General features: G+C 53.0%; 8 protein-coding genes across 8 annotated transcripts; 2 read left to right on the top strand and 6 right to left on the bottom strand.

Moving 5' to 3' along the window:
• Nucleotides 1-1,467: 1,467 nt before the first annotated feature.
• HD553DRAFT_210460 (uncharacterized protein) lies at nt 1,468-4,125 on the top strand. The gene is made up of 7 exons (XM_046177159.1): nt 1,468-1,908; nt 1,994-2,063; nt 2,133-2,219; nt 2,297-2,390; nt 2,487-2,592; nt 2,668-3,769; nt 3,837-4,125. Exons 1-7 carry the CDS (start codon nt 1,709-1,711, stop codon nt 3,909-3,911), a joined length of 1,734 nt encoding a protein of 577 aa, XP_046037885.1. The 5' UTR covers nt 1,468-1,708; the 3' UTR covers nt 3,912-4,125.
• Nucleotides 4,126-5,042: 917 nt separating this feature from the next.
• Nucleotides 5,043-7,666, bottom strand: HD553DRAFT_309114 (major facilitator superfamily domain-containing protein). The gene is made up of 10 exons (XM_046179636.1): nt 7,185-7,666; nt 7,034-7,111; nt 6,676-6,959; nt 6,201-6,587; nt 6,101-6,123; nt 5,951-6,029; nt 5,728-5,886; nt 5,474-5,657; nt 5,312-5,405; nt 5,043-5,246 (listed from the first exon to the last, which is right to left on the bottom strand). The coding sequence occupies exons 1-10, from the start codon at nt 7,469-7,471 to the stop codon at nt 5,163-5,165; spliced, it is 1,659 nt and encodes a 552-aa protein (XP_046037886.1). The 5' UTR covers nt 7,472-7,666; the 3' UTR covers nt 5,043-5,162.
• A 506-nt stretch (nt 7,667-8,172) lies between these two features.
• HD553DRAFT_341022 (Arabinanase/levansucrase/invertase) lies at nt 8,173-10,052 on the bottom strand (the record flags this gene model as incomplete). The annotated part of the gene is made up of 12 exons (XM_046182598.1): nt 8,173-8,257; nt 8,337-8,398; nt 8,473-8,478; nt 8,572-8,762; nt 8,845-8,930; nt 8,998-9,057; nt 9,119-9,272; nt 9,350-9,444; nt 9,512-9,547; nt 9,625-9,770; nt 9,851-9,892; nt 9,993-10,052. 12 exons carry the CDS (start codon nt 10,050-10,052, stop codon nt 8,173-8,175), a joined length of 1,023 nt encoding a protein of 340 aa, XP_046037887.1.
• Nucleotides 10,053-10,725: 673 nt separating this feature from the next.
• HD553DRAFT_309117 (WD40 repeat-like protein) lies at nt 10,726-13,210 on the bottom strand. The gene is made up of 6 exons (XM_046179637.1): nt 12,770-13,210; nt 12,193-12,306; nt 11,880-12,105; nt 11,724-11,799; nt 11,124-11,389; nt 10,726-11,038 (listed from the first exon to the last, which is right to left on the bottom strand). The coding sequence occupies exons 1-6, from the start codon at nt 12,876-12,878 to the stop codon at nt 10,891-10,893; spliced, it is 939 nt and encodes a 312-aa protein (XP_046037888.1). The 5' UTR covers nt 12,879-13,210; the 3' UTR covers nt 10,726-10,890.
• A 1,039-nt stretch (nt 13,211-14,249) lies between these two features.
• Nucleotides 14,250-15,542, top strand: HD553DRAFT_210767 (60S ribosomal protein L12-like protein). Its single transcript, XM_046177161.1, has 3 exons — nt 14,250-14,651; nt 14,740-14,961; nt 15,050-15,542. The coding sequence occupies exons 1-3, from the start codon at nt 14,385-14,387 to the stop codon at nt 15,212-15,214; spliced, it is 654 nt and encodes a 217-aa protein (XP_046037889.1). The 5' UTR covers nt 14,250-14,384; the 3' UTR covers nt 15,215-15,542.
• Nucleotides 15,486-16,026, bottom strand: HD553DRAFT_341026 (uncharacterized protein; the record flags this gene model as incomplete). Its single annotated transcript, XM_046182599.1, has 3 exons — nt 15,486-15,575; nt 15,654-15,845; nt 15,925-16,026. 3 exons carry the CDS (start codon nt 16,024-16,026, stop codon nt 15,486-15,488), a joined length of 384 nt encoding a protein of 127 aa, XP_046037890.1.
• A 1,494-nt stretch (nt 16,027-17,520) lies between these two features.
• Nucleotides 17,521-19,896, bottom strand: HD553DRAFT_309125 (AMP binding protein). The gene is made up of 7 exons (XM_046179638.1): nt 19,221-19,896; nt 18,955-19,087; nt 18,847-18,865; nt 18,200-18,781; nt 17,901-18,129; nt 17,783-17,841; nt 17,521-17,719 (listed from the first exon to the last, which is right to left on the bottom strand). Exons 1-7 carry the CDS (start codon nt 19,866-19,868, stop codon nt 17,623-17,625), a joined length of 1,767 nt encoding a protein of 588 aa, XP_046037891.1. The 5' UTR covers nt 19,869-19,896; the 3' UTR covers nt 17,521-17,622.
• Nucleotides 19,897-20,278: 382 nt separating this feature from the next.
• HD553DRAFT_309127 (putative vesicle-mediated transport-related protein) lies at nt 20,279-22,257 on the bottom strand. Its single transcript, XM_046179639.1, has 8 exons — nt 22,201-22,257; nt 21,877-22,129; nt 21,687-21,769; nt 21,528-21,591; nt 21,321-21,424; nt 21,210-21,228; nt 21,002-21,119; nt 20,279-20,880 (listed from the first exon to the last, which is right to left on the bottom strand). Exons 1-8 carry the CDS (start codon nt 22,221-22,223, stop codon nt 20,768-20,770), a joined length of 777 nt encoding a protein of 258 aa, XP_046037892.1. The 5' UTR covers nt 22,224-22,257; the 3' UTR covers nt 20,279-20,767.
• Between the last annotated feature and the right edge of the window lie 868 nt (nt 22,258-23,125).

Here is a 23,125-nt window from a genome sequence, read left to right on the forward strand (position 1 = left end):
AAATATGCTCCCTGCGTCAAATGGCGGGTGATCGATGTCCATTACGATATCACGATCGCATGTCGGAAGGGTTTGGCTGCTATCGCACAATGACTACACAATCGAACAATGAATTACAACCACGCGAGGCCAAGCGAGCGGTGACATGCAGGCTGAACTTCAATTGCGTGCGTTGTTCTGAAACGTGGTAAGCGACGTGGAAATCATTTGATCATCGATTGTGTGTACAACGAGACCTTCTCGCTGGCGATCAGCTCGAATATGGCCCGCCAGACTGTCAGCTGGTCGGCTGATGAGTTGCGGCTGAAGGGGTTGGTATGACGTGGAGAAAGTGGTATACGTATAGCATCGATATCGTCATCTCGTATTGCCTGCCATCTTCTAATCCTAAGAGCTCGGGGTTCGAGGCAATCGCCGGGTTTCATCCCCTCGTCGACCTCACAAGCAGACCGAGGGTTATCGATCTGTTGATACGACCTTGCCTCGCATTTGCATTCGCCGTATACACTGGAGGCCTGGAGGAGCGTTCTTCTCTTCTTTTCTTTTGTACGTCCTGGTGGCTTTATTTTGTGATGGAAGGTCTGAAAGGTAAATGCAACCGTCGCCCTGTTGCTGTACGAAGATGGCTTGAGCCCGTCGATCACCGACCCGGTTCCGTAAGATCGCTCGCATGTCCCATGACGACGAGCGTACCGCGGCCGACAACAAGCCGGGTCGTTTCCCATGCTCGTCGTCGTCACCACACCAGACCACCATACATTACCGGACCGGGGGCGACGCCTTTCCGGGAAAGCTTCTGTTCTTGCCCTTCTGCGGAGGCCTGGGGATTTCGAAACACCGGCTTGGAAAGAAGAACGAACGAGGGCGATCGGGAAGAGCCGGGGGAGGCGTGAGACGAGAGAGAGAGGGTTTTCCAGGGACAAAAAGGGACGAAAGTTCTGGGCATACGCGAGTGAGGAAAGGGGATCTCTGGCTCTGGCTCTGCGCGAAAGGGCGGCGATCTCTCTCTTCCTGTACTCTTTGTTTGTACCTAGCGTTCTGAACTGTAACTACGCACGGCGTAGAGTCGGAATAGACATCTCTCATCGGTAACCTGTTCTGCGACCCATATCCAGGAGATTCTGATCCAGCCACCATCTCCACCCGACCCGCAATCCTCCGGGAGACAAGGCGACGAACGACTCGTGTTTTGACGATAATTGATCAGCTCTTGATCTTTGATCATTGATTGATCGTTTGATCAAACGACATCAAACGGGAGATCAAGGCACCGCCACAAACACCCACACATACACCATCACGGCTGCCGTAGATCGGCGATTAGAGCCTTGACCATAGATCGATAGATTCTCGATCAGACAAACAAAAAGACAACAACTCTTTCGACTTCTGGCCTGGCGGCGACAGCCAAATCCTCATCGACATCTCGACTCGACTCGACTCCTTAGAACCTGTCGAGCCCTCGAACCTTATAAATATACAATAGCTGGTCATCCGTACAAGATGGCCCGAGTTAGCTAGACCAAATCTTCTGTCACCACATTGTGACTGGTACAACACAACAAACGAGGGAAAGGATCGAGGATCCAGGGGTGGAACGTCATATCTCACAAATCCGCGATTGCTTTCCGCCTCTTTTGTCAAACGGTCGACGACCCCACTCTTCCTGCAATTCGTGATCGTCTCGGCACTACAATCTGTGAAAATCATGTCAACAACGCCACTCCCGTCCAACTCGGCGACGTTCTCGGACAAGCTGGCCATGACCTCGTCCATCGGGGCCATGGTTATCGAATGCCTGACCATACTCGCCTCGCTCTACCTGTTGAGACCGTTGTCGAAACAAGGATTGACCAAGCTCAGGGTGAGGTTGTTATTCGGCATGGTCATTTCCGATCTGTCCTTGGGGTGAGTAGGTGTAGCATACGAGCTCGGCAGACTTGTTGGATATACAAGTCGATCTGAGCTGACGAATGGGGGTTCTGATTCACAGTGTCATAGGGGCTGTACCGAATATAGCTTTCTTAGCTGGACACCCGATGAAGCTGGGTACAGGAGCTTGTGTGAGTGACAAGATATCTTCCCTTTACATGAAGATGAGATTCTGACAGCAGTCCTCGTTGCTATTACAGAACGCCGCAGGGTTCATCCTCACCTCTGTCCTCTTCACTCAACACCTGTGGACCATGGTACTCGCCATTGCTACATTCGCCCTCCTCGTACGTAACGCCTACATCTTCACTCGATCAACAACAGCAACGAATACTAACGAGATTGTCATACTCTTGCCGTGCAGAAACATCCGATGAGCTCTTTTACGCACAGGATCGATCGGTACTGGATCTTTATCCCCATCACGATCTGGACGGTGTCGATCTTGCACTCTGGCCGTGAGTTCCAGTCATTCTTCGAACATCTTGCCGGTATACGGACTACCTGAGCTACAAGCTGATGCGCGATACGATTGGGTGGCTACAACATGACAGTCTGGTGGAGATATATCGGATTCGCACCCTCTAATGCGGGGTCGTTGTGTTACTACGGTACAGGCGGTTACAAGAACGACAGGGCTCTAGTGCAATTCGTCCCTAGGTGAGTCAAACGGATCGCGCTCTAAGTCGGGCTTCACAGACACCTCTTCTGACTCCCAACAACTCGGATTCGCAGGGCATCCGTCTTTGTCGTCGTCATCGTGCTCTATAGCCAACTGTTTCGATTCCTCCGACGACCTGATACGATCACAGTCAATTCCACTCAAGGGTCTGCCTCGGACTCGGGCCAACTCAGCGAGGGCATCCTTCGGACCGTCAAGACCAAAGTTAAGCTCGCTACAGGGGGTGATTCAGCCTGGCCGATGAAGGACCTGAAAGACGATATACCGCCCTGGGAGAAATTGCACATCAACAATGTTGGTGGGCTCCTGTGTCAGCCCCTGGAACCTTTCGGATGGGACATGCCTAGGGACGATGATATGGGACACTCGAATTCGAATTCGATGGATCGGGTCAGAAAAAACACGGATACCACCTTGGTGGACCGGTCGACCAGGAGTTCGGTGGATTCGAAGCGTGAAAACGCAAATGGGAGGAACAGGTCGATCGGCGAGTCGGAGGGAGACTATAATATGGTCGAGACGGATGGAAATCTGGATTATATACCGGAAGACCAAGTCGTGCATTCTCGACGAGGTTCGGCGCAACCCTCGATTCTCCTCGGGTCAACCCCGACTCCCCAAAGTGGACTGCTCATGACCGGTCTGCCCATCAATGGGTTGAACTCGTCCACAACCGCCTCCTCCTACAACCTGCCTTATAACGGCAATAGCAGGCGGGTCTCGATCGATCACGAGGCGATCATGCAGGACGAACGGAAAAACGTACTCGTGCCTTTGGCGAGTGCCTCGACAGGAAAGAGTGCGGAAAGCAGCGAAGACGATGACGCCTCATTCGACAACGACGACAAAGACCCGAACCGCCAGACGTTGCACGAGTTCTTCGCACAGAACCAGCCGCCATTGGATGAACTGGAACAACAACGGGCCAGAAAGGATGATGAGGAGGACCTCGATCCACGGCAATCGGCGGCATCGTACTTTAACCGCCAAGCATCCTTGCTCATGCTATACTTCCCCCTGGCCTACCTCATCGTTTTTACGTTCTCGTTGATTCGGCTGCTCTACGACATGATCACCCACAAGCCTAATCCAGTGATGACCATGGTATCGCTGTGGTTCGTGCTCAGTGTGGGATTAGTAGACGCTGGCATATACGTAAGTCGAGGCAGAATCTGAGGGCCGGACTGAGAGCAGATCTAACATTGCCTATGTGAATCTCTAGGGCTGGGCTGAGTGGCGAGTGAGGAGAAGGGTGCGGCGGCGGATGCCCGAGCGCTTTGCTCCGCCAGACGGTTAGATAAGAATGACGACCAGTGGCTACCCAAAAATCAACAACCCAACGCATATTGTATATACCAGAACATCAAGAGCTCTCGCTCAACAAGATCACGCCAATCACAACAGCATACCCCCCACAGTTGTAGCAGCAAATCATAATCACATTAATTCACCCTGAAATATCAACCGATCATCAAGATATCCATATCATTCCAGGGACACGTTCTCGCATTTGATCGGTTTTGCGACGATGAGAACGATTCGAGCGCGCCGAGTAGATCGTTCCATTCTTCCTCCTGCTCACTCTTTGTTCTTTGTTGGCTCTCAGCTCATATTGTCTGTCCCTGAACCCTTTTCGCCGCTGGCACCCGTCGATCGCCGAGTATATTATCTCCCAAATACCGACAAGCCAGATGCATGACATGACCGATTGATAGCTGTGCAGGCCGAAAGCTGCGCGTTTAGTCTCGTATGGCCGTGATCTAAAGAGAAGCGACACTTTGCTTGATACCCGGAGACTGTTTAAGAGTTCAGGGACCGGCGTTGGGTACAGGCGGAGGGAAGGGGTTGGAATATTGGCGGTGTAGGAGACTATTGTGACTCACCTGAACAGCAACAACGACTTCTTCCTTAATATCGATCGATAACGGTCAGGTGTTCAAGACGTGTTCAAAAAAGCGACAAGGATCCTTGGATAATGGGTTGTCTTGAATCGTGATGCCAAGCCTAATCACCTGGCCCTCGTATCCGTTCTTGGGAACTCAGATTCTGTTGTTCCATACTCTGCCGTTCGAGGTGCTACGAAAGGGCTACGATGCGATTCTTGCTAGCAATCGAGCCTTGAACAAGGATGAATGGGAGGCGGAAAGCCTGACCACCCAATGGATGAGCACCGTGGCTTCGTATGGCCCTTGAGACCTCCGTCACACTTTTAGGATTTCATAGGACTGGCGTATGGGCGGGAGCCGATCCTATCCCGCCAAAGCATCTTCCTCGACTCTTTGCGGGTGCGGGTCTCGTATTGTTCAGAGTAGGTCGCATTTCTCTCTGACATCACCATCCTTGTTGTCCGCTGATTCCATCGTCCTTATTTCTGCCTATTGCCTGCGCGTAGGCCTTGCTTGATATTGCCGAACGGTGTATTGAACGATATCATACATGTATATTATTATAGAAAAAGTAGACATCTAGCTATGTGATACAGTAGGTTTCGATCCTCAAGTTCTTCACAAGCGCTTGGTACCGAGCGTTGTCTTCTTCTATTCTTCATCTAGTGCGCCGTGACAACGGTGTTAGGGTCGTAATCGCTGTACTTGGACTTCGCTCGCAATGTCGCTCCATGCCTCTTGATCAACTGTAGAGCAGGCGAATTCAGTAAGTGAGATGCCGTCGGTGATATGCAGGGAATCTGCTACTTACCCAGAGAGGCACGATCAAGATGATCGAGATGCCTGCCAATAGAGTCGATCCTGGTCCTAAACCCAAATTCTCATAAAAGGCATGACCGAACAAGCTGACGTAAGGCGGAGAGGACATCAGTCTCGTTTTACATCATTGTCGAACCTAAAGTTGAATACTCACGGGAACACAGATGCGATAACGGATCGGAGCAAGGTGTTTCCAGCCATAGCACTCGCCGCGAAGGTGGCGTAAGAGGTCCCGACGTAGATCAAAATCGACTGGAAGATGAGGTAGACTCCGGGCAAGTATAGGCTGGCTCCTATGACGGGCACGATCCAGTGAACGGATTCTCGTGCGGTCCAGCCTGTAGCACGGGTCAAAGCATATCAGCTTTCAAGTTCGAAGCAAAACCTATACTGACAGCCAAAGCGTACCATAGATCAAGGTAGACACCGGGATCAAGGTGGAAGCGATCAAGCCAATCTCAAGCCTATCCTCTGGGGTCATGTGTCCCGAGTCGGACAAAGGTCGAATACGGTATCGCAAGTAGAGGACATAACTAGTATAGGTGAAGAAAGCGGTTACCAGGTAGCCTATAGATGACGAGAAGCATCTTCAGCACCGGGATCGGCAGAATGAGCTCGATGCTCGACGTACCCAAGAAGGCAAGACCTTGTTCGCCGAGGTTGAACCCGTAGATGTTACCGAAGACGAGAGGGAAGCTCTCGAAGAACAACTGTTGGACATCAAGCCAAGTCAGAAACCGACCGCGTAAGCGCTGATGCAAGAAGAAAAGGCTCAACTCACGTAGAAGAGCGCGTAGACGAAACCTACCATTGAGTACAGAGGTAACGTTTGATCAGCTTCGGATGACCTTGACAAGTTTCTCCTACGCTGCTGGACTCACCAAGGTAGATACCCAACAATAACGGAGCAGGCTCGAGCGAGATCCCGATGGGCAGCCAAAGCGTCTCCTTGACGCTCAACTTTTTGCCCGACCCCGCCTGTCTCGGTACCAACTTCGGGTTCCCGGTAACTCTTCTCAGTCGCCTCGATCGTCGGTACAAGACGTTCGGTCGGTGCGTCTCTGGGAAGAAGACGAAGAGGACGATAAACGCGAATCCAGAGACGCCGGCCAAGATCCAGTTGGGTGCGGTCCAGCCGAAACGCATGGCCGCGTACCCCCCGATGAAGGGGGTCAGGGTGGGTCCCAGGACGGCTCCAATCGCGTAGAGACCAACGGCGGCTGGGACGATCAAGGGTTTGTTACCGAAAACATCGGCGATGCTGGCCGCTGTATCACGATGAAAATATCGATGGAAACGCTAATCAGCCTCGAATCCCCTCTTAATAAACACAAGTCATCCAGTCTGCCGACTCACCTCCAGTGGCCAAGACTGGCGACCCAAAGAATCCAGCAAAGAACCTCGCTACGAGAATCGTCTCTATATTGCTCGCCACGGCCGAAGCGATGACAAAGCCGATATAGATGAACAGCGAAGCCATGTAGATAGGGTTCCTCCCGTATTTCGGTAGCTCCTGTAAGGGTGCCAAGAGCATCGGACCGAAAGAGTAGCCGAGGACGTAGAGGGATAGACCGGCTGTTCCCGTGACGACGCCCACGTTGAACCTCTCCATGATCCCTGGGATCGAAGAGGTGTAGATCCTGTCCAAACCAGCCGTACATTTAGCTCGTGAACGAAGTGATTCGACGCAGGGGATAGTCTTATGGGGACTTACGAGCTTCCTCCGTAAACTGCGAATGTCATCAACATGATCTGACCTGCTACGAAGCATTTCTTGAGCATCGACCAGTTGCTACGAGATAAGGACGAGGCGGCTCGAATCAGTCATTTAACGCTGGCATACCAGATTACTGCGGTCCACATACTATGGATCGTCCGGGTCGTTATCATCGTACCAGTCTACCACCGTGAGGGGATCCAGCTGATCCAGTACATCGGTCTGATCAACGATCGTCTCGCTCTTCGTCGAAGCCGGCGTCACCGCCAGACTCTCATCGACGACCGACTGGGTAGGTATGCGTTTCTCCACGAATTTGAGGGATCTCGGGATCCATTCGAAACCTGGTGCGTCTTCTGGATGTCGGAATACTCGATCGCCAGTGAGTCTGTTGACGATCATACCTAGCGGGGCTTCCCGAATGATATCGAACATGTTTGCGATCTATTTTCGTAACTTGCGATGTGAAAGTTTTTGGCGATCGGAAAGAGATGGTGGTTTGTTTGATGGCTCGATTCTACCAGACTTGATCCAGGCCTGTCGCAAGATCTCCTTGATATATGTTCTCGAAGCTCTGGTGGGTGACCTTTCAAAACCTGATACTCTGGCTCTTTCTGCTTATCAATCGAGAAGGCTGAATAAGAGTGTTGAAGCATCGTTATAAGCAAACGAAAAGCCAACAAACTTTTGGATTACCCATCAATCGAACGAGATCGATCTAGCGCCGCGCCTCGGAAGTAAATTCGGGAGATTTTAATCTCGGTCAGGCACATTTTGATTCCGCCAGTGGGATCTGGGCGGGGGAAGGGCCGCACGTCACACACCTCCACCTGCCTCGCTCCACCTGATCGAATGTCGTGATTCGTCTTGAAACGCAAAGAAACGTTTCAGACTTCAGGCATCGCTCGTCGATTGATAAGCTTCTTCCGGAACGTTCGTTGCATATGCAACGTACGCTTATCGCCATATCTCTGATGCCAAGCACAACAACGATCACATGTTCGCATTCCTCTTTCGACAACTCTGTTTTGATTATAAATCACAAAGGGGCATATGGCGCCATTTTCCTCTTTTCGCTTTATTTCGCTTTATAATCCGCTTTGCTGCCCAGGTTCCTTCTCAATCGACTCCCTAACCTAAGCAGCAACTTCACCAGAAGGAGGAGCGATCTCGGTATCCAAAGGCAAAGGCTCTCCGTAGATGGGAAGGCCGTCGTCGCCCCTATGTTATCGATGTATGATGATCAGCGTCTCAAGCGCGCTCCTTGAAAGAAGGCCAGGCGCGAAGACGGTTGGCTTACCAGGTGATGATCTGAGCTCGAGTGTCTCGCGCACCATCGCACAGCAAGGAACCAGCAACGTCCTATATGCATCAGATGCGAGTTTCAGCAATCAACCATTTGTATTCATCCTAGCTTGTTTCAGTCGTAAATTTACCTTGTTCTGAAGTCACCGATACCGGAACACGCAAGATCAGCAACTGTTCCTACTCGCCCCCAGCTCATCGTCCTTGAGCTCAAATCCAACTCGACTCACCGCATGGTAAACATTCCAAGTCTCCTTGCCATCCGGCGAATAGAAGTTGGCGTTATGCCCAGGGGCATACACCCCATCCTCTTTGTTGGCGCTAAAGACCGGCTCAGGGTATTTCTTCCAGTCGCAGGCGTTCATGGGGTTTCCACCGACGAGTTCGAGGAGACCGAGTTTGTATTCCCCTCCCGCGCAGCCTGGTGCGGGTGAGTGGGAATGACTTCCGGAATCAGCGAGATTCTCGTGAGGAAAGGGTTGTTAAGGGAAATGTGGGCTTACCGGCAGCAGAGTAACTCAGGAAAGTCCGACCGCCGTGGTACAACGGCGCGGCGCCTTCGTTGACTCGTGTTCCGACAGTCTCCCAACTGTCATCCGAGACGATAAGCGTTCCGTCCGGATGTCAGAGAAGATAATAAACAGAGACGGGCTCACTCGTAGGTCGGAGCAGAAATCTTGACGGATCGGCCGACGGTAGTAGGAGAGGTCATATTCCTAACCCTCTTGAACATCAGCCATGGTGATATCTTTACTTGAGAAATTCGGAACCGCTCACGCAATGTAAAGACACTGGTCCCGATCATCCGCCTTGCCCGGAGGAGGAGGCGTGTTGGGATCCCAAGAAGAGTAGATCAGGAAGTTTCCGTAGTCCATTTGGAGGATGGTGGAGTCGATCGCCCAGACGTCTCGGCCGGTCATGACGACCCGGTCTGTCGAACGAATACCCAGGTCATCGGTCAGACTGTGGATATGGTGCGGGCTAGGGGAGCTTGATTCTGGTGCTCACCTTCGTACTCGTAGGTATCCAGAGGATCTTGACCTCCTTTAAGGACGTGCGTGAACTGATTGTCAAAGGTACCGTTTGTTCCGGCGGTGTAGTAGCTAGGAGGCGCAATCACGATGGATGAGCACCGAGCGCGTAGTTGAAGGATGCGGACGATAGTCTTACATCCTCCAATTACCGTCGATGTAATGCAGCTCAGGACTATATCAACCGTGGCATATGAACACGATGGTCAGCTCGACCTGGAGGCGAAATCAGAGACGAAACACCAGACTCACGCCCAAAGATTGCAACACCTAGAAGGGTCATCCGACGAATGCACCATCTTCGGCTCGGCCGTCTTCAGTCCTTCGAGCGTGGGTGAGGTGGTGATGGCAATATGCGTCCAGGTCGTGGTCAACAGGTAGTAGTTACCGTTCCAATACTGTGTGGTGGGTTAAGCGGGTAGAAGACATATCATCAGCAGTCAGGTCACGTGCGCGTTCCATTTCTGCGCTTACTGACCTGCATTTGCGGGTCAGACCCGTTAAAGTCCTTCAAGGGGTTCTGTAGGGCCGTGATAGCATTCGGAAGATATCTTTAGCGATGTCGCGCAAACGCCGAGGTAACCCTCGACTTGGACGTTGACCGAGGCTAACAGACTGACCTTGAACCCAAGAGCCGTCACGGCCAAGGTGGAGAGCGCAGCGACAGATTTCCAAAGCATCTTGCAAGATATACAGAATCGTTTATTTTGCCCCTAACTATACGATAAAGTTACCTTCTGCCACTTTCCATCGCACCCGGTTATATACCTCTCGAATCTCTAGTCTAGGTCGAAATCGACAGGGCATTGCGGAGAAACATGGGGAACCCGGAGTGATTTCGATGCTCGTTTCATCCGAGCGCAATTCGTCCGTCAATAGCGCTTTGTTTTAGTTTCGGGTGGTTCAGAGCACAAAGGCGAAAGGGGAACGTCGTCGACAAACACCCGTTGACCACGATCACATTCCACAGCGCCATACTTTCGTTCAGCCTAGCGCGTGCATCTTGCGGAATCGGAGAATCGGACGTTTATCGGGATAGTCGTCGCGATGAGGTACCCTCGAATGCAATGAGGTCATGGCGAGCTAATTGCTGATGGCTGGCGCTGGTCCATAGTACTCTGGTCACTGACTCGGGATATGGTTGGACTAGGCAAACACGTCGTACCCGGCCCGGTACGCCATGTCCAGCATCGCATCGATCCGGAAATGTCCCGAAGGTCAGTGCCAAGTCTTTGACAAGTAGACTATCGCAAAGTTAGATCCGCAGAGCACAGTACCGCACAATTTCGGAGCGCAAGGCAAGGATCACCTGCACTTTGCACGCAGACACTGGGGGTCGAGGCATATTCAAGGGCGGGGGCGGACACATCTCATCTTCGTTCTTGAAAACGATTACACAACAGAAAAAGAGACACAATCGACCCGCGCCTCTTTTCCCTCCTCGTCATCATCATCTTCCCTTTTGCATCCCATCTCCGTCGTCGAGCCTGTCGATATACCTCATGCGCTGCTTCGCAATTATACGACGGTCCAGACTCGGACGGTGTTGTCGGAAAGACCGGCAAAGAGGGTCTGACCGTCAGCGGACCAGGCGAGCGAGATGGCCTCGGGGCTCTTGGTGTTGTCGTTAGAAAGCGAGTCGGGCTTGAGCTCGTCGACGATCGACCTGTCGCGCGGGGAGAACCATACCATATTAGCCACGTGTCTCTTGCGCTCGAAACAACTGTCACATTGCGGGAACCAGGACTCACTTGCTCTCCAAGTCGAAGATCTTGATGCACGAAGCGGTAGCGGCGCACAACCAGTACCTGTTGGGCGAGAAGACCAAAGCGTTGACAATGTCACCAGCCTCCAAAGAGTACAAGTGTTTGCCCTCGTTCAAGTCCCAGAGCATGGTGATACCGTCCTTGCCACCGGAAGCGGCCAAGGAACCGTCGGGCGAGACGGAGAGGGTGTTGATGTATCCAGTGTGTCCGTGGTGGTTGGTCTTGAGCTTGCACTTGGACAACTCCCAGACCTGGCGTGGGCAAATGATAGAACATCGTCGATATAATCAGCACGCGCCGTTCCAAGTTGTGTTCGTTCGGTACACCACAGGTGTATGGAAGGAGGGTAAAACAAGGCAGAGCCTAGCCTCAATCGGTCAGAGATCTTGGTGGATAAAGATGGTCTCATCGGGTCTATTTCACCCCTCTGAAGTAGCAAATATATATCGAGTCATCATGAAATCGAGGTGGCGTGGACGCCGGGCGTGTCGGAAGGTGTCGTCTTCCGTTCGGTGTTGGGTAGAAAGGCGGACGAGAAAAACGGAACAAGAGACGAGATGGCAAAGACCAGACGACGACGCTCACCTTGACGACCTTGTCCCAACCGGCAGAGACGATGACGGGGTTGGCAGGGTTGGGCGAGAATCGAACGCACGAAACCCTAAGATCACAACCACCTTCAATCAGCTTCCTTGCCGCCGCTTTCGTCCCCCGCTTCGCGACCCCTTGCGCCAGACTCACCACTCGGAGTGACCCTCCTCCTTGATGTCAAACTTGCACTCTCCCAAAGTGTTCCAGAGCTTGATCGTCTTGTCTCGCGAGGCCGAGACGATCTGCCTGTTGTCAGCCGAGAAAGAGACCGAGAGGACGTCGGCGGTGTGACCGACGAATCGTCGGGTGGTCGATCCGGTGTTGAGGTCCCAGAGTCGGAGGGTGTGGTCCCACGACGAGGAGAGGGCGAATTGGCCTGAAAGCGAGCGCGAGTCGAACCGTTTCATCAGCCAACCTGCTCTGCCCCGCTAAAGCATCCTGTGTCCGCAATCCCGGTACTCACCGTCAGACGAGATGACGACGTCCGAGACGAAGTGGTTGTGACCCTTCAAGATCTTCTTGGGGAAACCGTACTCGCCGTCATCTCGGGTGAGTTGCCAGACGATGATGCTCTTGTCTATCGAGTCGAATCGAGTGTCATGTTAGCTGTATGTAATTCGGTTGCTTTCTGGAATGCAATGTGGGTGAGTGGGTTCGATGAGAAGGAAGAAGGCAGGTAAAGGGGTTTTTGAGCTCGGTGGGAAGAGTTTGGAAATGATCGAGCAGTAGAGGAACAGACGATCAGGTAGAAAAGAGGGGGCCAGGTTTTGATCGGCCCGATCGAGGTCTTTTTAGATCGACGAGCGTCTCTCGACCGTATTCCGGGTCTTTGGTGTTCGATCCTGAACAGGACGATCGTCCGGCTTTCCCTCGATTCTCCTTTTCATCCTTCAAAGATCTCTAGTGTCTTTCCCTTCGTCCTGCTCGATCATCTTGTTCCCAAAGCTCTATCCCGCCATGCTCAACCTCCTCCATCCCGTTGCTCCTTCCTCTGTCCGACCCTTTCCCCCATTGCATTCCATGTCGACCCCCAGACGCACCCCTGGAAGCGGTCAAGATCATGTCCGGGTTCTCCGAGCTGGTAGCGATGGCGGTGACCCATCCTCCGTGTCCCTCGAGGGATCCCTTGTAGACGAGAGATTCAGACATGATTGATCGAGGTGGTGAAAAGCCGAGGTGAGTTGCTTTTTCTTTTGCGAGGAGAGCCTGAAGTAAGAAAGGAGGGGAGAGCAAGAGGTCGAGGTTGACGAGGTCGACGATGTGGATTGATCGATGTCCTTGCTCCCTGTCCGAAACGATGCTGCCGTACGGACACTCTGGCTGCAAGCCAGGTGCTGCTGGTGCTGGGTGAGCTCAGGGCTGGGTCGTCCACGGGCGGTTCGCTCAGCGACTCGCTCGCGGGGCAAAGGGCGAACGCGTGATACAAGCAAGAATAGTGAAGAAGCGAAGATAGATAGAAGCGCATCGAGGTCAGCTTGCGCTTACCGGTTTCCGCGTCAAAGCCCCTCTCTCTTTGGCTGGGATGCGCTTCCTCTCGGGGATTATTGCGAACGCGAAAAGTGAGAGAGACGACGCGCGCTTGCTAGTCCCGTTGCATGCCGGCATCCCCGTTCAGTCGTTCTCTCGGTCGCGCTTCTGATGCCCACCACCACCGTCGCTTCTCACACACCACTCAGTCACCGTTGCGACCACCTCGCAGACCCCTCCCGAGCCAGATCGAGATCCCGTCCAGAATTGACCAAGTGATCTCAGACGTCACCGCACGCCCCCGGATCTTTGCCTTCTTCGACCGACCTCAACCTTTTCAAAAGTTAGCTCTATCCCCCTTCCTTCAAAATGGCCCCCAAGATCGACCCCAACGAGATCAAGGTGGGCATTCATGTTATTGGCGGAACGACGGAAGAGTCCGGGTTCGGAATCGAAGTCAGGGGGGATGAAGGTTGGAGGTCGATGGGGACGATATTTCGTTATCGTTATGGGCGGGACGAAGCCGGTGGTGGTCATGGACGTGCGAAAGCGATTAGGGGAGGTGGAAAGAGGATTCAACGGAGATGGGCGGAAGTTTGCTGCAGCGTGAACGTGCGGTGTATGCGTGTGTGTGTGTGTGCATGTGTGCGTGCAGACAAGGATCAAGAGGAACGGGGACCTCGACAATCGAATCCGGAAGCTCGAAAACGATATGGACCAAAAGATGGAGATTTCGTTCAACGGCTATGTGGATGCCAACCCGTCGACCCTATTACCGGATTCCTCATATCGCCTCTTCAAACGCTCGAGCCACCCGCCGTGATCCTGGTCCAACTTTACCAAGTTTGAAATCGACATCTAACCGCTGAAGCAACTCCGGGACGAAGCAAAAACTACGATACTCTAAATACCCCTCCAAAGCCAAAGAGGCTGAATTCCTGCGAAACGGTCTTGGCACGCCAGGTTGGGGACGGACTCGACGTAATACATAGCGACCTCCAGAAGTTATGCTGCTCGTCCTGAGCGTGTTGAAGATATGGCGGACTCGGGCCGTCCTGGAAGCCGAATTCAGTTATGGACGTTCCCGCAGGAGGAATACACGAACTGTGATACGAATTTATCACGCACATACACACACGCACACGCACATACGCCTGCTTTACGCATACACACACGCACATACCACGCATGCACCTCCCGCTCGTCTTCCCGAGATCATCCTTCACCTGGCTTTCTCGCACGTCTCACCACGGCTCTCCCCCGCTCTACATCGACCTCGACTTCGACCTTTTCTGCCGACTTCCGAACCCGGCTCTAGGTGTCACTTGTATGACCAGGAAACTGACGGCCGATGGTTTCTCGTTTCGTCCCGTACAGATCATCTACCTCCGAGCCACCGGAGGTGAGGTCGGAGCTTCGTCCGCTTTGGCCCCCAAGATCGGTCCTTTGGGTCTTGTGAGTCCCTAGACGCTCAACTCGAACCGACCATCCGAAACAAGCCGCTCACCCTTCTCCCGTTCTGTTTTGGATCCTTGTCTCGTAGTCGCCCAAGAAGGTCGGTGAAGACATCGCCAAGGCCACCGGTGACTGGAAGGGTCTCCGAGTCACCGTCCAGTTGACCATCCAGAACCGTCAGGCCAAGGTCAGCGTCGTCCCCAGCGCTTCGAGTTTGGTCATCAAGGCCTTGAAGGAGCCTCCTAGGGACCGAAAGAAGGAGAAGAACATCAAGCACACTGGTAACGTTTCTTTCGACGAGATCGTCTCGGTGAGTAGGAGCGGTCGCGCGAAAGGTATCGGATGGCGGCCAGGCGGCTCATGCTTGTTCTGGTCTCCTCTCTCTCTTCGCCTCTCAGATCGCCCGAAAGATGCAGCACAAGTCGCTCGCCAAGAACCTCTCTGGTACCGTCAAGGAGATTCTCGGAACCGCCCAGTCGGTCGGATGCACCGTCGACAGGAAGAACCCTCACGACGTTATCGAGGGTATCGATGACGGTTCGGTCGAGGTTCCCGAGGAGTAGAGGGTGCGGTCTTTGCTTGTAGTTTGGGGAGGAGACGCGACCATGACGAGACGCATATATACAGATGCTCAACCCAAAATCATTCGAGACCTCGTGTGAGGAGGGCAGGTCAGGGAGCGGTTGTTTGGCGCGGGTGTGCAGCACGATTCTGCCTCTTGCAATGAAGCTGGACTGCATGGCTGTACCTTTGGGGCGGATCACGATGCTTCTGTAGCAGAATATACCTCGACACCACTTCTTCTACAGCGCTGTCGATCCCCTTTTCTATAGCTCAGAAATCCAGCTCGGGCAGTAGGAACTTGCCATCCGATTCACGCGCGATCTTGATCTCCTTGACAAAGTCCTTGCTAGGGTCGATCGTCTGCCCGCACAAAAGGATCAGCACATCAATCACCATCTCTCATCCAGCTATCAGTTAGCCACGTCCTCCTGGACTCACCCCGTAGACATGTCCGAACCGATCCCCATGCGCAGACTCATCAAACTTCAGCTTGTCGTCCACGTCGATCGACGAACGCGGGATGAACCCGAGTACGAGATCGTCCCCAGGGAAAAAGTCCTTGTTGAAAAACCGTTCGAGCGTGAGAGGGACTTGGCTCGAGGTGGATAGGTGGACGAAGCCGTCCTTGAGCTGTGAAGCAAGATGTGGTGGTGTTCGGTAGAGTCAGATCGAGTCGTGACCAAACGAGTTCAGGGGAACCTGATCTTACGTCGAGAGAAGTGCCCTTCCAGTCCGAGGTCGGGAGACCTGCGTGCTCATCCGGAGTCAGGATCTTGTAGAGCACAGTACACTTGGTAGGATCTGATGTCATGTTGGTGGAGTTCTGTCAGAAGGTCTAGGTGCTGGCGTTGTTCTTCTTGAGCTAGGTGGGTGGGATGTTATTGCAACAAGGATCTCGATTATCCGCCGTGGACGGTCTCGATGTCGATCGAAATAGCGATTTGTTTACAAAGTCCGGGTCGAGGCGCGTTTCAGAGGACAATCTTGGATTGCGCTATCGGCCAGGCTGAGGCGAGCGGATCCTCCGTACGGGCGCATGTTCAGGGCACAGACATCCGCGATTCACTCGGAGTGACCATCTGTTGTGTTGTGCGGGACTGCGAGGAGTTTTCCTCTTGGCACGGGGACAACTGGGCCGGTTGCTTGAGGAGGTTCGGGAGACATCTCTAGGAGCAGGTCGCTGTCCAAGACCTGATGGCCTGGCTCCTCTGACTCGGTCGGGGTCAAAATGATAGCGTTGGAGACGATGTTCTGAGAAACGTATGAGGTCAAGGGACGTTTCCGTTCCGTCGCACTCTGAACCTACTTGTGTTGAGATTATGTTCGCGGCGCCATCTTTTCAGAGTGTCATGAACTCAATGTGGGAACCTTCTTCTCTAAGTCCAGGTGAATGGCCGGGCAGGGAGTCGCGGCTTGCCTGACATTGACCTCTAACAGTTGAAATCTCGCTCTCTGATCCGTTGCACAATTCAGCTTAACAACTTCTTCCCGCCTGCTCTGACAATTTGAAACCTGAAGATGGGTTCAGAGGCTGGGACCGTGGATGGCAAAGGTTGTTGTTGTTCCAGAGCTATGATTCGAATCTCTGAACAGGGAGCCTTGGACGCAAAGAGAGCCGTTATATTCAGCTGTGCTTACTTTCAAGATATCCGGGTGGAAAGTGGTTGGAGATCAGTACGTTGGTGAGCCTGGCATGAAGAGGGAACATTTCGTTGGTGATGTGCTAGGCTCGCCGTTCCGTCTGAGCGCGAATATACCTGTAATGCTATTCGTTATTAAGCACGCAATGGGAATAGTCCAACAGTGTGACGGGATCCCGCCCTTTGCTTCACACGGCTTTTACCATTCAGCGTTCAGAGAAAAATGGGTCCCCAGACATTGACCGTCAACATTCTTCAAAAAATACTGGTGTTTAGGCAGATACATTCTATCCATGACTCTCTACTATACAATGCCAATTGAACCATGTGACCTGTCACAAGATGATGGGGAAATCGCTTGAAAGCGATGCATACAGCCTCTGTCTGCTGTTGGGAGTTACTTTAGATGTCAGGACTCCATTGGTCTCGTCTGACACAAGGATTACGTTAGAGATAGACCTGTATAGGTCTGCCAGAAACTCTGCATTGGAGTGGTCTGCTTTCGATGCATTCCTCCAGAAGCAAAGTATCGAGTTGAGCAGTAGCGATTTCCAGCGCGATCGCGTGGGTTGATCAGCTACATGGCGCCCCGCCTCCATCCTGCTCTCAGGCTGGAAAGTCGTCCTTGCCGACAACAGGTTCTTCAGCTTGGCGTTGGATACATGGTCAGGCTTGGTAATCAATCACATTCATATGCTTATACAACGATGACTTCAGAATTCGACCAAATTTTCCTTTTCTCACAATATGGACTGATGTTTCACTTCTTATAGCTTGCTCGTTCTGGACGCCTGTGATGTCATGGTCGCCGGCTTGGCGTCCGACAAGAGTCGCAATTGCCTTCGCAATGTCTTGCCCGCCGCGCTGTTCAAGGCAATGTCAGTAAAAACGTGTCTCGCAGCGCAATCGCCCGGGTCTTGAACAAACCTCTTGGGGATGGCATCTATAGGAATGACTCCTCCTCGCAGGCGTTTGTGCCCAGCGACCTATATCGTCCAGATCAGCACGTCGTCCTTGCAGACGCTCGACATAGAGGTATCCTCACCTGCTTTGCGACCCAGTCCGCAATCTCCTGCGTAGCTTCAGCCTGGTTCGCGACGTCTTTGGAGAGGACGACATAGGCCCTAGGCAACTCTGTAGCATGTTCGTCGGAGTAGATTCCGATCACGGCGACATCGTCGACTTTCGGATGGGTCACCAAGAGGGATTCCAGGTCGGCGGGTGCGACTTGGAATCCCTTGTACTTGATCAACTCTTTGATCCTGTCGACGATACTGGTAGCGCAATTCGACCCAAATTAGCTGTGCAGCATGGTTCGAGTAGGAAGCCTACGCCCCTACTTACTAGATGAAGCCGTCCTTGTCAATGTGCACGCTATCGCCCGTCTTGAACCATCTCTCCGGCCCCGGCAAGAAAGTCTCCTCGGTAGCCTTCTTGTTCCTCCAATAGCCTTTCATGATCCCCGGTCCTCGCATGCAGAGTTCTCCCGTCTCACCCGGTGACAAGTCTTTCCCTTCGTCATCGACGACCTTGTACTGAAACGTCGCGTAGGGCGTACCCACCGACCCGAATTTCTTCTCTACGAACTGCATCTTCAAGCTCACGCTAGCTCCCGTCGTCTCGGTCAGGCCGTAAGCTTGGGTGATCTTGAGTCCCTTGGCCTTTTCGCCTCCTTGTTTCTTCAATCGATCGAGCACCTGGTTCGTCAGCCCTTCGCCTAGCGGAGCTGCCGCCGACATGAGCATCTGCAAGGAGCTGAGATCGTGTTTCGCGACGAGCGGATGATGAGCGAGCATGAGCAGGATGGGAGGGACGACGATCCCGATGGTGATCCGGTAGCGGGAGACGGCGTCCAGGAAGGTCTCGGGCATGAATCGTGGGAGGATCACCGCTGGGATGCCTTCCACCAGGGGCGCGATGAGGATTCTACAAAGACTCAATCGTGAGCTCCGGACAAGATCAAAAGAGCTTTTCAGTAGCCGATCACTCACTGCAGCAGCCCGTAAATATCTATAACAACCCAAAATATTTCAACCATCAATTCTCTTCATCACCCCGATGCGCCCTTTCACGCGCCACCACAGCAGCAAATTACTCACGGTAAAAAGGCAAGACCGACACATACTTGTCCTTGTCCGGGGAGACCTTGTGGCCATTCACATGCGCGCTCCAGAGAGCGGACAAGTAGTTGAAGTTCTTGTTGGTCGTTACGACGCCTTTGGACCTGCCCGTCTGTGAGCGAAAAGAAGGGGTCAAACGGGGATCATGAGTGAGTGAGCGCGCGCGGGTGCGAAAGAGGGCAGGTGGGGGTGGTCATGTGACATGGATCGTGTTGCATATGGCATGAGGCATGCAAAAGACTCACTGTTCCAGAGCTGTAACAGAGCACGGCTGGTGTATCGTCGATTTCCTGTGCCGACATTTCGGCTCGGCCGTACCCCACTGCTATGTTGCTCGTCAATTTTGCATAGAGGGTCTGGTAACTCGGGTAATGATGCTTGTCGGCCTTGTCCGACGAGATGCCTTCCGAGGAAGTCGAATAGACCTTGATCGCTGCCGTGTCGTGTCCTTCCGCCTTGAGCAGGGCCAAGGCCGATTCCAGTATCTCGACCAGAGTCGGGTGGATGAATATGAGGAAAGGCGTACCGTCCCTGATCTGATGGGCGAGCTCGTCCGTCAAGTAAGAAGCGTTGACGAGGGAAGCGATACATCCTGCCGCTTGCACGCCGAGGAATTGGACGGGGTAGTCCATCGTGTTGGGCGAAAAGATCAGGACGACGGGTTCTTTTCCTTCCCGTCCGGCATTTCTAGGCTTGAGCTCATGGATCCCTTGACCCAATCTGAGCGTATCTCGACGCAACTCTGCCCGGGTGATGATCCTCCCCGTGATCCCATCGATGAACGCTGGCGAGTTGGGGTCGAAAGCGGTCTTTTCGGGGAGGACGTGGTCGTAGACGATCCTTCCCGAGGGAGGCAGGTTGGAAGGGACTGGGTCTGGGGACTCGAATATCATTATTGTCAATGTGTTCACTCTGTTGCTGATTCGCTCCAGACTAGATAGAGTGTGAGGAGAATGAGAAGTGTTGCGCATTATTGATGTACTCATACCCCGCCATGCCATGGGTCGTCGACACGGGGCCCCTCGGCCGGGGAACCTCGCATTTTGCTTCCGGCGGCATCGACCCGGTTACTTCGACTCCCTGCTTACCTCTTGTCCGTCCGTCAAACCCGAGAGATCCAAAAAAGATCTTGGCTCACACACATCCTCATATTGCATATGGCATATGGCATATGGCATATGGCGCATATGATATATGGCAACTGCCGTCGTTCAGAACGAAATCGCAATGAGGCGATGGAAGAGGAAGAGGAAGAGTTGGACGAGGTGTCGGATTATGAAGACTTTATCAAATCAAGATATCCATCATTTGCCCAACTTATATCAGATTGAAATCCAGGGCGTATGCGTGGTCATGGAGAATCCCATCAAGGAGACTCTTGCTGCGTATAACGGGGATGCCATCGACTGGATCAAGCTTCACATTGGCGGTGAAGGCCATCTTGATAAACGATACCGCTCGAGGCATCTCATGGTCCATTCAGCTAGCAGCAGAGGCGCGGTCGTCCTTCTGTTGCAGTCGGAAAAAATCCGCCAAAACAAGTCACATCGCAGTGTATGGCGGATTGAAGAAATATGGCTCAGGGTACACTTCCGAGGGGAGTAAGCACCTAAATATCGAGCTTGCAGGTCTCAAAGAGTCGCTGCGCACGGCACTAGGCAGCGACGACGCGAGCATCTTTCCGTTAAATCGGGCTCGACGATCGAAATACCATCTATTGTCCAATACCCGTTTCCCTTCTCGTCTGGGAGAGACAGCCTACAAAAACCCTCCAGCGTAACGTCGACGCCACCTACTGGATGATGATCATCCAACTGAACACGAAATAGAACAAGAACAGCGGGTAGACGGCCAGGAAAGATCGATCTTCCTGGATCTTGGTCCCTCCCAAAAAGTTCATCGAGGCTATGAATTTCGTATGCACGGTTGAAGAGCGTGGATGATTATTGTCAGCTTTCACGTAATATGGCTATATGACACGATGTGTTCGGAGGTGAGGTGCGATGACAGCTTGCGCAAAACTCACCCCATACACACCAGCCCCATGCGGCTAGACTGACCGGCAGTCGGATCCAGACGTTGTGCAGAACGAACGAGACGATCGAAGCTACGAGGAGGGGGAAGAGGCAGTAGCCGAGTACGCACTGCGATAGACAAAGCGGGTAAGACGGATCAGTCAGCTCGAGGTGGCATTGTACGGCAAGGTGTGAAGAGAAGGTAGTGTGTAGACTTACGAGTGATTGGAAGAACGATCTATAAGGTCATGAGCCAGGTGCCAAACCAAGCAGCGTTCCGGATCAGTAACCCTGTGCAAGATGGTCAAGGGAGATGTTCCGTTTGCTCACACTCGACCGCCCAGCAGCTTGGCATTGACGGTAACGATGACCGAACCGATCGTAACTAGGGAGATGACCATGGAGAATACCTGGATGGACTGGTTAGCCGGTGACTATAGTGGTGTGTCCATGCGGGGAAGTATTGGCAGGTAGGTCAGCGTGAAATTTACATGTGATGATGACGGGGAGGTTTCAGACAACGGGCGAGGGACTTACGTCGATAGAGAGGATGATAGCCAGTGCCAGACAGATGACCAGCGGACCCCAGAGGTCCCATTCCCTATTACGCAGTGCAGGCGAGTTCGAATTGAGTGTCATGCGCATTCGGACTTAAAGCTCAAACCGAGTTGTTCGGACGATGTAGTCTTGGCTCACCTCAGGAGCTCGTTGCTACCGCCTTGTTTGGGAGGATAAAGGACTTGAAGCAATTTATCGTAGATTGACGTCAAGTCGCGCATCTGCATGCGATCATAAACAAGATCAAACGTAGCATCAGAACCATCCTTCCACGCATCTCGACGGCAATCCGTGGTTTCTGGATGATACGTAGGAACAGAAAACTCACTATCGTCACCGAAACAGGCTCATCCAGCGTGCTCTCCCCCGTAAACCTCGTCTCCGTCCTGACACCACCCCAATCTTCCCTCCTTCCACCCGACGGGGTAGAGCCTATCCTTCCTCCCAACGCGTTCGACTGAGATTGGGTACCACTACCTCCAGCTTGGTTTGATGATGAGGACGATGATGGGTTCAGGGGCTGGTTCGCTGTAGCGGGTCCGCCGAAGGAGAGGTCGTCCAGGTCATCATCGTCCGCTTGGCTGTGAGTTCGGGAAGGATCTCGTTTAGCATATCGTCAATACAGCCGCGAAGCGCAAGAGCGAGGACCTACATGAATTGCTTCTGGCTGGACATGTTTGCTGCAAATAATCGTCAAGTGCCTTGTGAGAGTCGTCGTGAGGTTATCCATATCAAGAAAGGGAGGTTGCAGGGTTTAACGTACTTGATTAGCTTCCAGGGTCGAGGGTTAGGCCTCATGCCGGCCCTAGGCAAGGTTGGGAGGGCGGTCGGGGCATATTCATCATCATCAGCTCATCAGCTCATCTCATCCTTAATCTATTCGGATCACATCGTCGACATCGCTACCTTCTCTACAAAATCCCCGATCTCTCTTGCCTTGCCTAACGACATCATGAACAACGGCATGTCTGACCTCGACATGGTCGCTCAGGCCATGGCCACGACCACACGCTTGCCGCAAGATCAGAGCGACGCCCCGCAGGCCAGGTTCACCGCCTCGGACGTTCCTAACGATACCGCTCTAAATGCTGAGGCCCGTAATTCCCAGCCGAACGGAAACGAGAACGTGAATGGAAATGGAAACAACAACGGCGAACTACCAGACGATATCGTCGAGGGTCTCGCCAAGCTCTCCGACGAGGACAAGGCGACCCTAGGTCCGTTGCTCGAACTGCTCGTCTCGCAGGGTACGAACGAGCGGGACCTCGAGGACCTCTTGAAGCAGTTCGACGTGGCGGACGATGTAGCCGACAAGCTAGAAGAGAGGCTGGACAACTTGTTGGAAGGGTTGAAGGGCGTCGAGGGAGAGTTGGGAGCGGGTGGGAAGGAGGTTACGGATCGACCGGAAGAGATGACGACAGAGGCCAAGGCTGCGTTTGGGGGAGACGGTAGTTGATGGATAGACGATGGACAGGGAGGGAGCGATGGAGCGTAGATGGGTCGAATGATTGGCGGCCTTGGGGGGAGATGTGTTTAACGAACCACTGCACGACTTGAAGCTGTATTTCGACCGGTAA

This window comes from Filobasidium floriforme (genome assembly GCF_021052385.1).
Source record: "Filobasidium floriforme strain CBS 6241 chromosome Unknown HD553scaffold_7, whole genome shotgun sequence".
NCBI classification, from domain to species: Eukaryota; Fungi; Basidiomycota; class Tremellomycetes; order Filobasidiales; family Filobasidiaceae; genus Filobasidium; species Filobasidium floriforme.

What these genes read in the sequence shown, in the direction of transcription:
- HD553DRAFT_210460 (XM_046177159.1), top strand. Translation starts at nt 1,709, where the DNA reads ATGTCAACAACGCCACTCCCGTCCAACTCGGCGACGTTCTCGGACAAG. An exon ending in AGCTGGGTACAGGAGCTTGT is followed by an intron (nt 2,064 to 2,132) that starts GTGAGTGACAAG and finishes TTGCTATTACAG; the next exon opens with AACGCCGCAGGGTTCATCCT. An exon ending in TAGTAGACGCTGGCATATAC is followed by an intron (nt 3,770 to 3,836) that starts GTAAGTCGAGGC and finishes GTGAATCTCTAG; the next exon opens with GGCTGGGCTGAGTGGCGAGT.
- HD553DRAFT_309114 (XM_046179636.1), bottom strand. Translation starts at nt 7,471, where the DNA reads ATGTTCGATATCATTCGGGAAGCCCCGCTAGGTATGATCGTCAACAGA. An exon ending in GTTATCGCATCTGTGTTCCC is followed by an intron (nt 5,406 to 5,473) that starts GTGAGTATTCAA and finishes GCCTTACGTCAG; the next exon opens with CTTGTTCGGTCATGCCTTTT. An exon ending in TCTTGATCGTGCCTCTCTGG is followed by an intron (nt 5,247 to 5,311) that starts GTAAGTAGCAGA and finishes CCTGCTCTACAG; the next exon opens with TTGATCAAGAGGCATGGAGC.
- HD553DRAFT_309117 (XM_046179637.1), bottom strand. Translation starts at nt 12,878, where the DNA reads ATGTCTGAATCTCTCGTCTACAAGGGATCCCTCGAGGGACACGGAGGA. An exon ending in GTTGGGACAAGGTCGTCAAG is followed by an intron (nt 11,390 to 11,723) that starts GTGAGCGTCGTC and finishes TGCCCACGCCAG; the next exon opens with GTCTGGGAGTTGTCCAAGTG. An exon ending in ATCTTCGACTTGGAGAGCAA is followed by an intron (nt 11,039 to 11,123) that starts GTGAGTCCTGGT and finishes CCCGCGCGACAG; the next exon opens with GTCGATCGTCGACGAGCTCA.
- HD553DRAFT_210767 (XM_046177161.1), top strand. Translation starts at nt 14,385, where the DNA reads ATGCACCTCCCGCTCGTCTTCCCGAGATCATCCTTCACCTGGCTTTCT. An exon ending in AGATCGGTCCTTTGGGTCTT is followed by an intron (nt 14,652 to 14,739) that starts GTGAGTCCCTAG and finishes CTTGTCTCGTAG; the next exon opens with TCGCCCAAGAAGGTCGGTGA. An exon ending in CTTTCGACGAGATCGTCTCG is followed by an intron (nt 14,962 to 15,049) that starts GTGAGTAGGAGC and finishes TTCGCCTCTCAG; the next exon opens with ATCGCCCGAAAGATGCAGCA.
- HD553DRAFT_309125 (XM_046179638.1), bottom strand. Translation starts at nt 19,868, where the DNA reads ATGATATTCGAGTCCCCAGACCCAGTCCCTTCCAACCTGCCTCCCTCG. An exon ending in TCTGTTACAGCTCTGGAACA is followed by an intron (nt 19,088 to 19,220) that starts GTGAGTCTTTTG and finishes TTTCGCTCACAG; the next exon opens with ACGGGCAGGTCCAAAGGCGT. An exon ending in GACAAGGACGGCTTCATCTA is followed by an intron (nt 18,130 to 18,199) that starts GTAAGTAGGGGC and finishes TTGCGCTACCAG; the next exon opens with TATCGTCGACAGGATCAAAG.
- HD553DRAFT_309127 (XM_046179639.1), bottom strand. Translation starts at nt 22,223, where the DNA reads ATGTCCAGCCAGAAGCAATTCAT. An exon ending in TCCAGCCAGAAGCAATTCAT is followed by an intron (nt 22,130 to 22,200) that starts GTAGGTCCTCGC and finishes CCGAACTCACAG; the next exon opens with CCAAGCGGACGATGATGACC. An exon ending in ATGGGGCTGGTGTGTATGGG is followed by an intron (nt 20,881 to 21,001) that starts GTGAGTTTTGCG and finishes CGAAATTCATAG; the next exon opens with CCTCGATGAACTTTTTGGGA.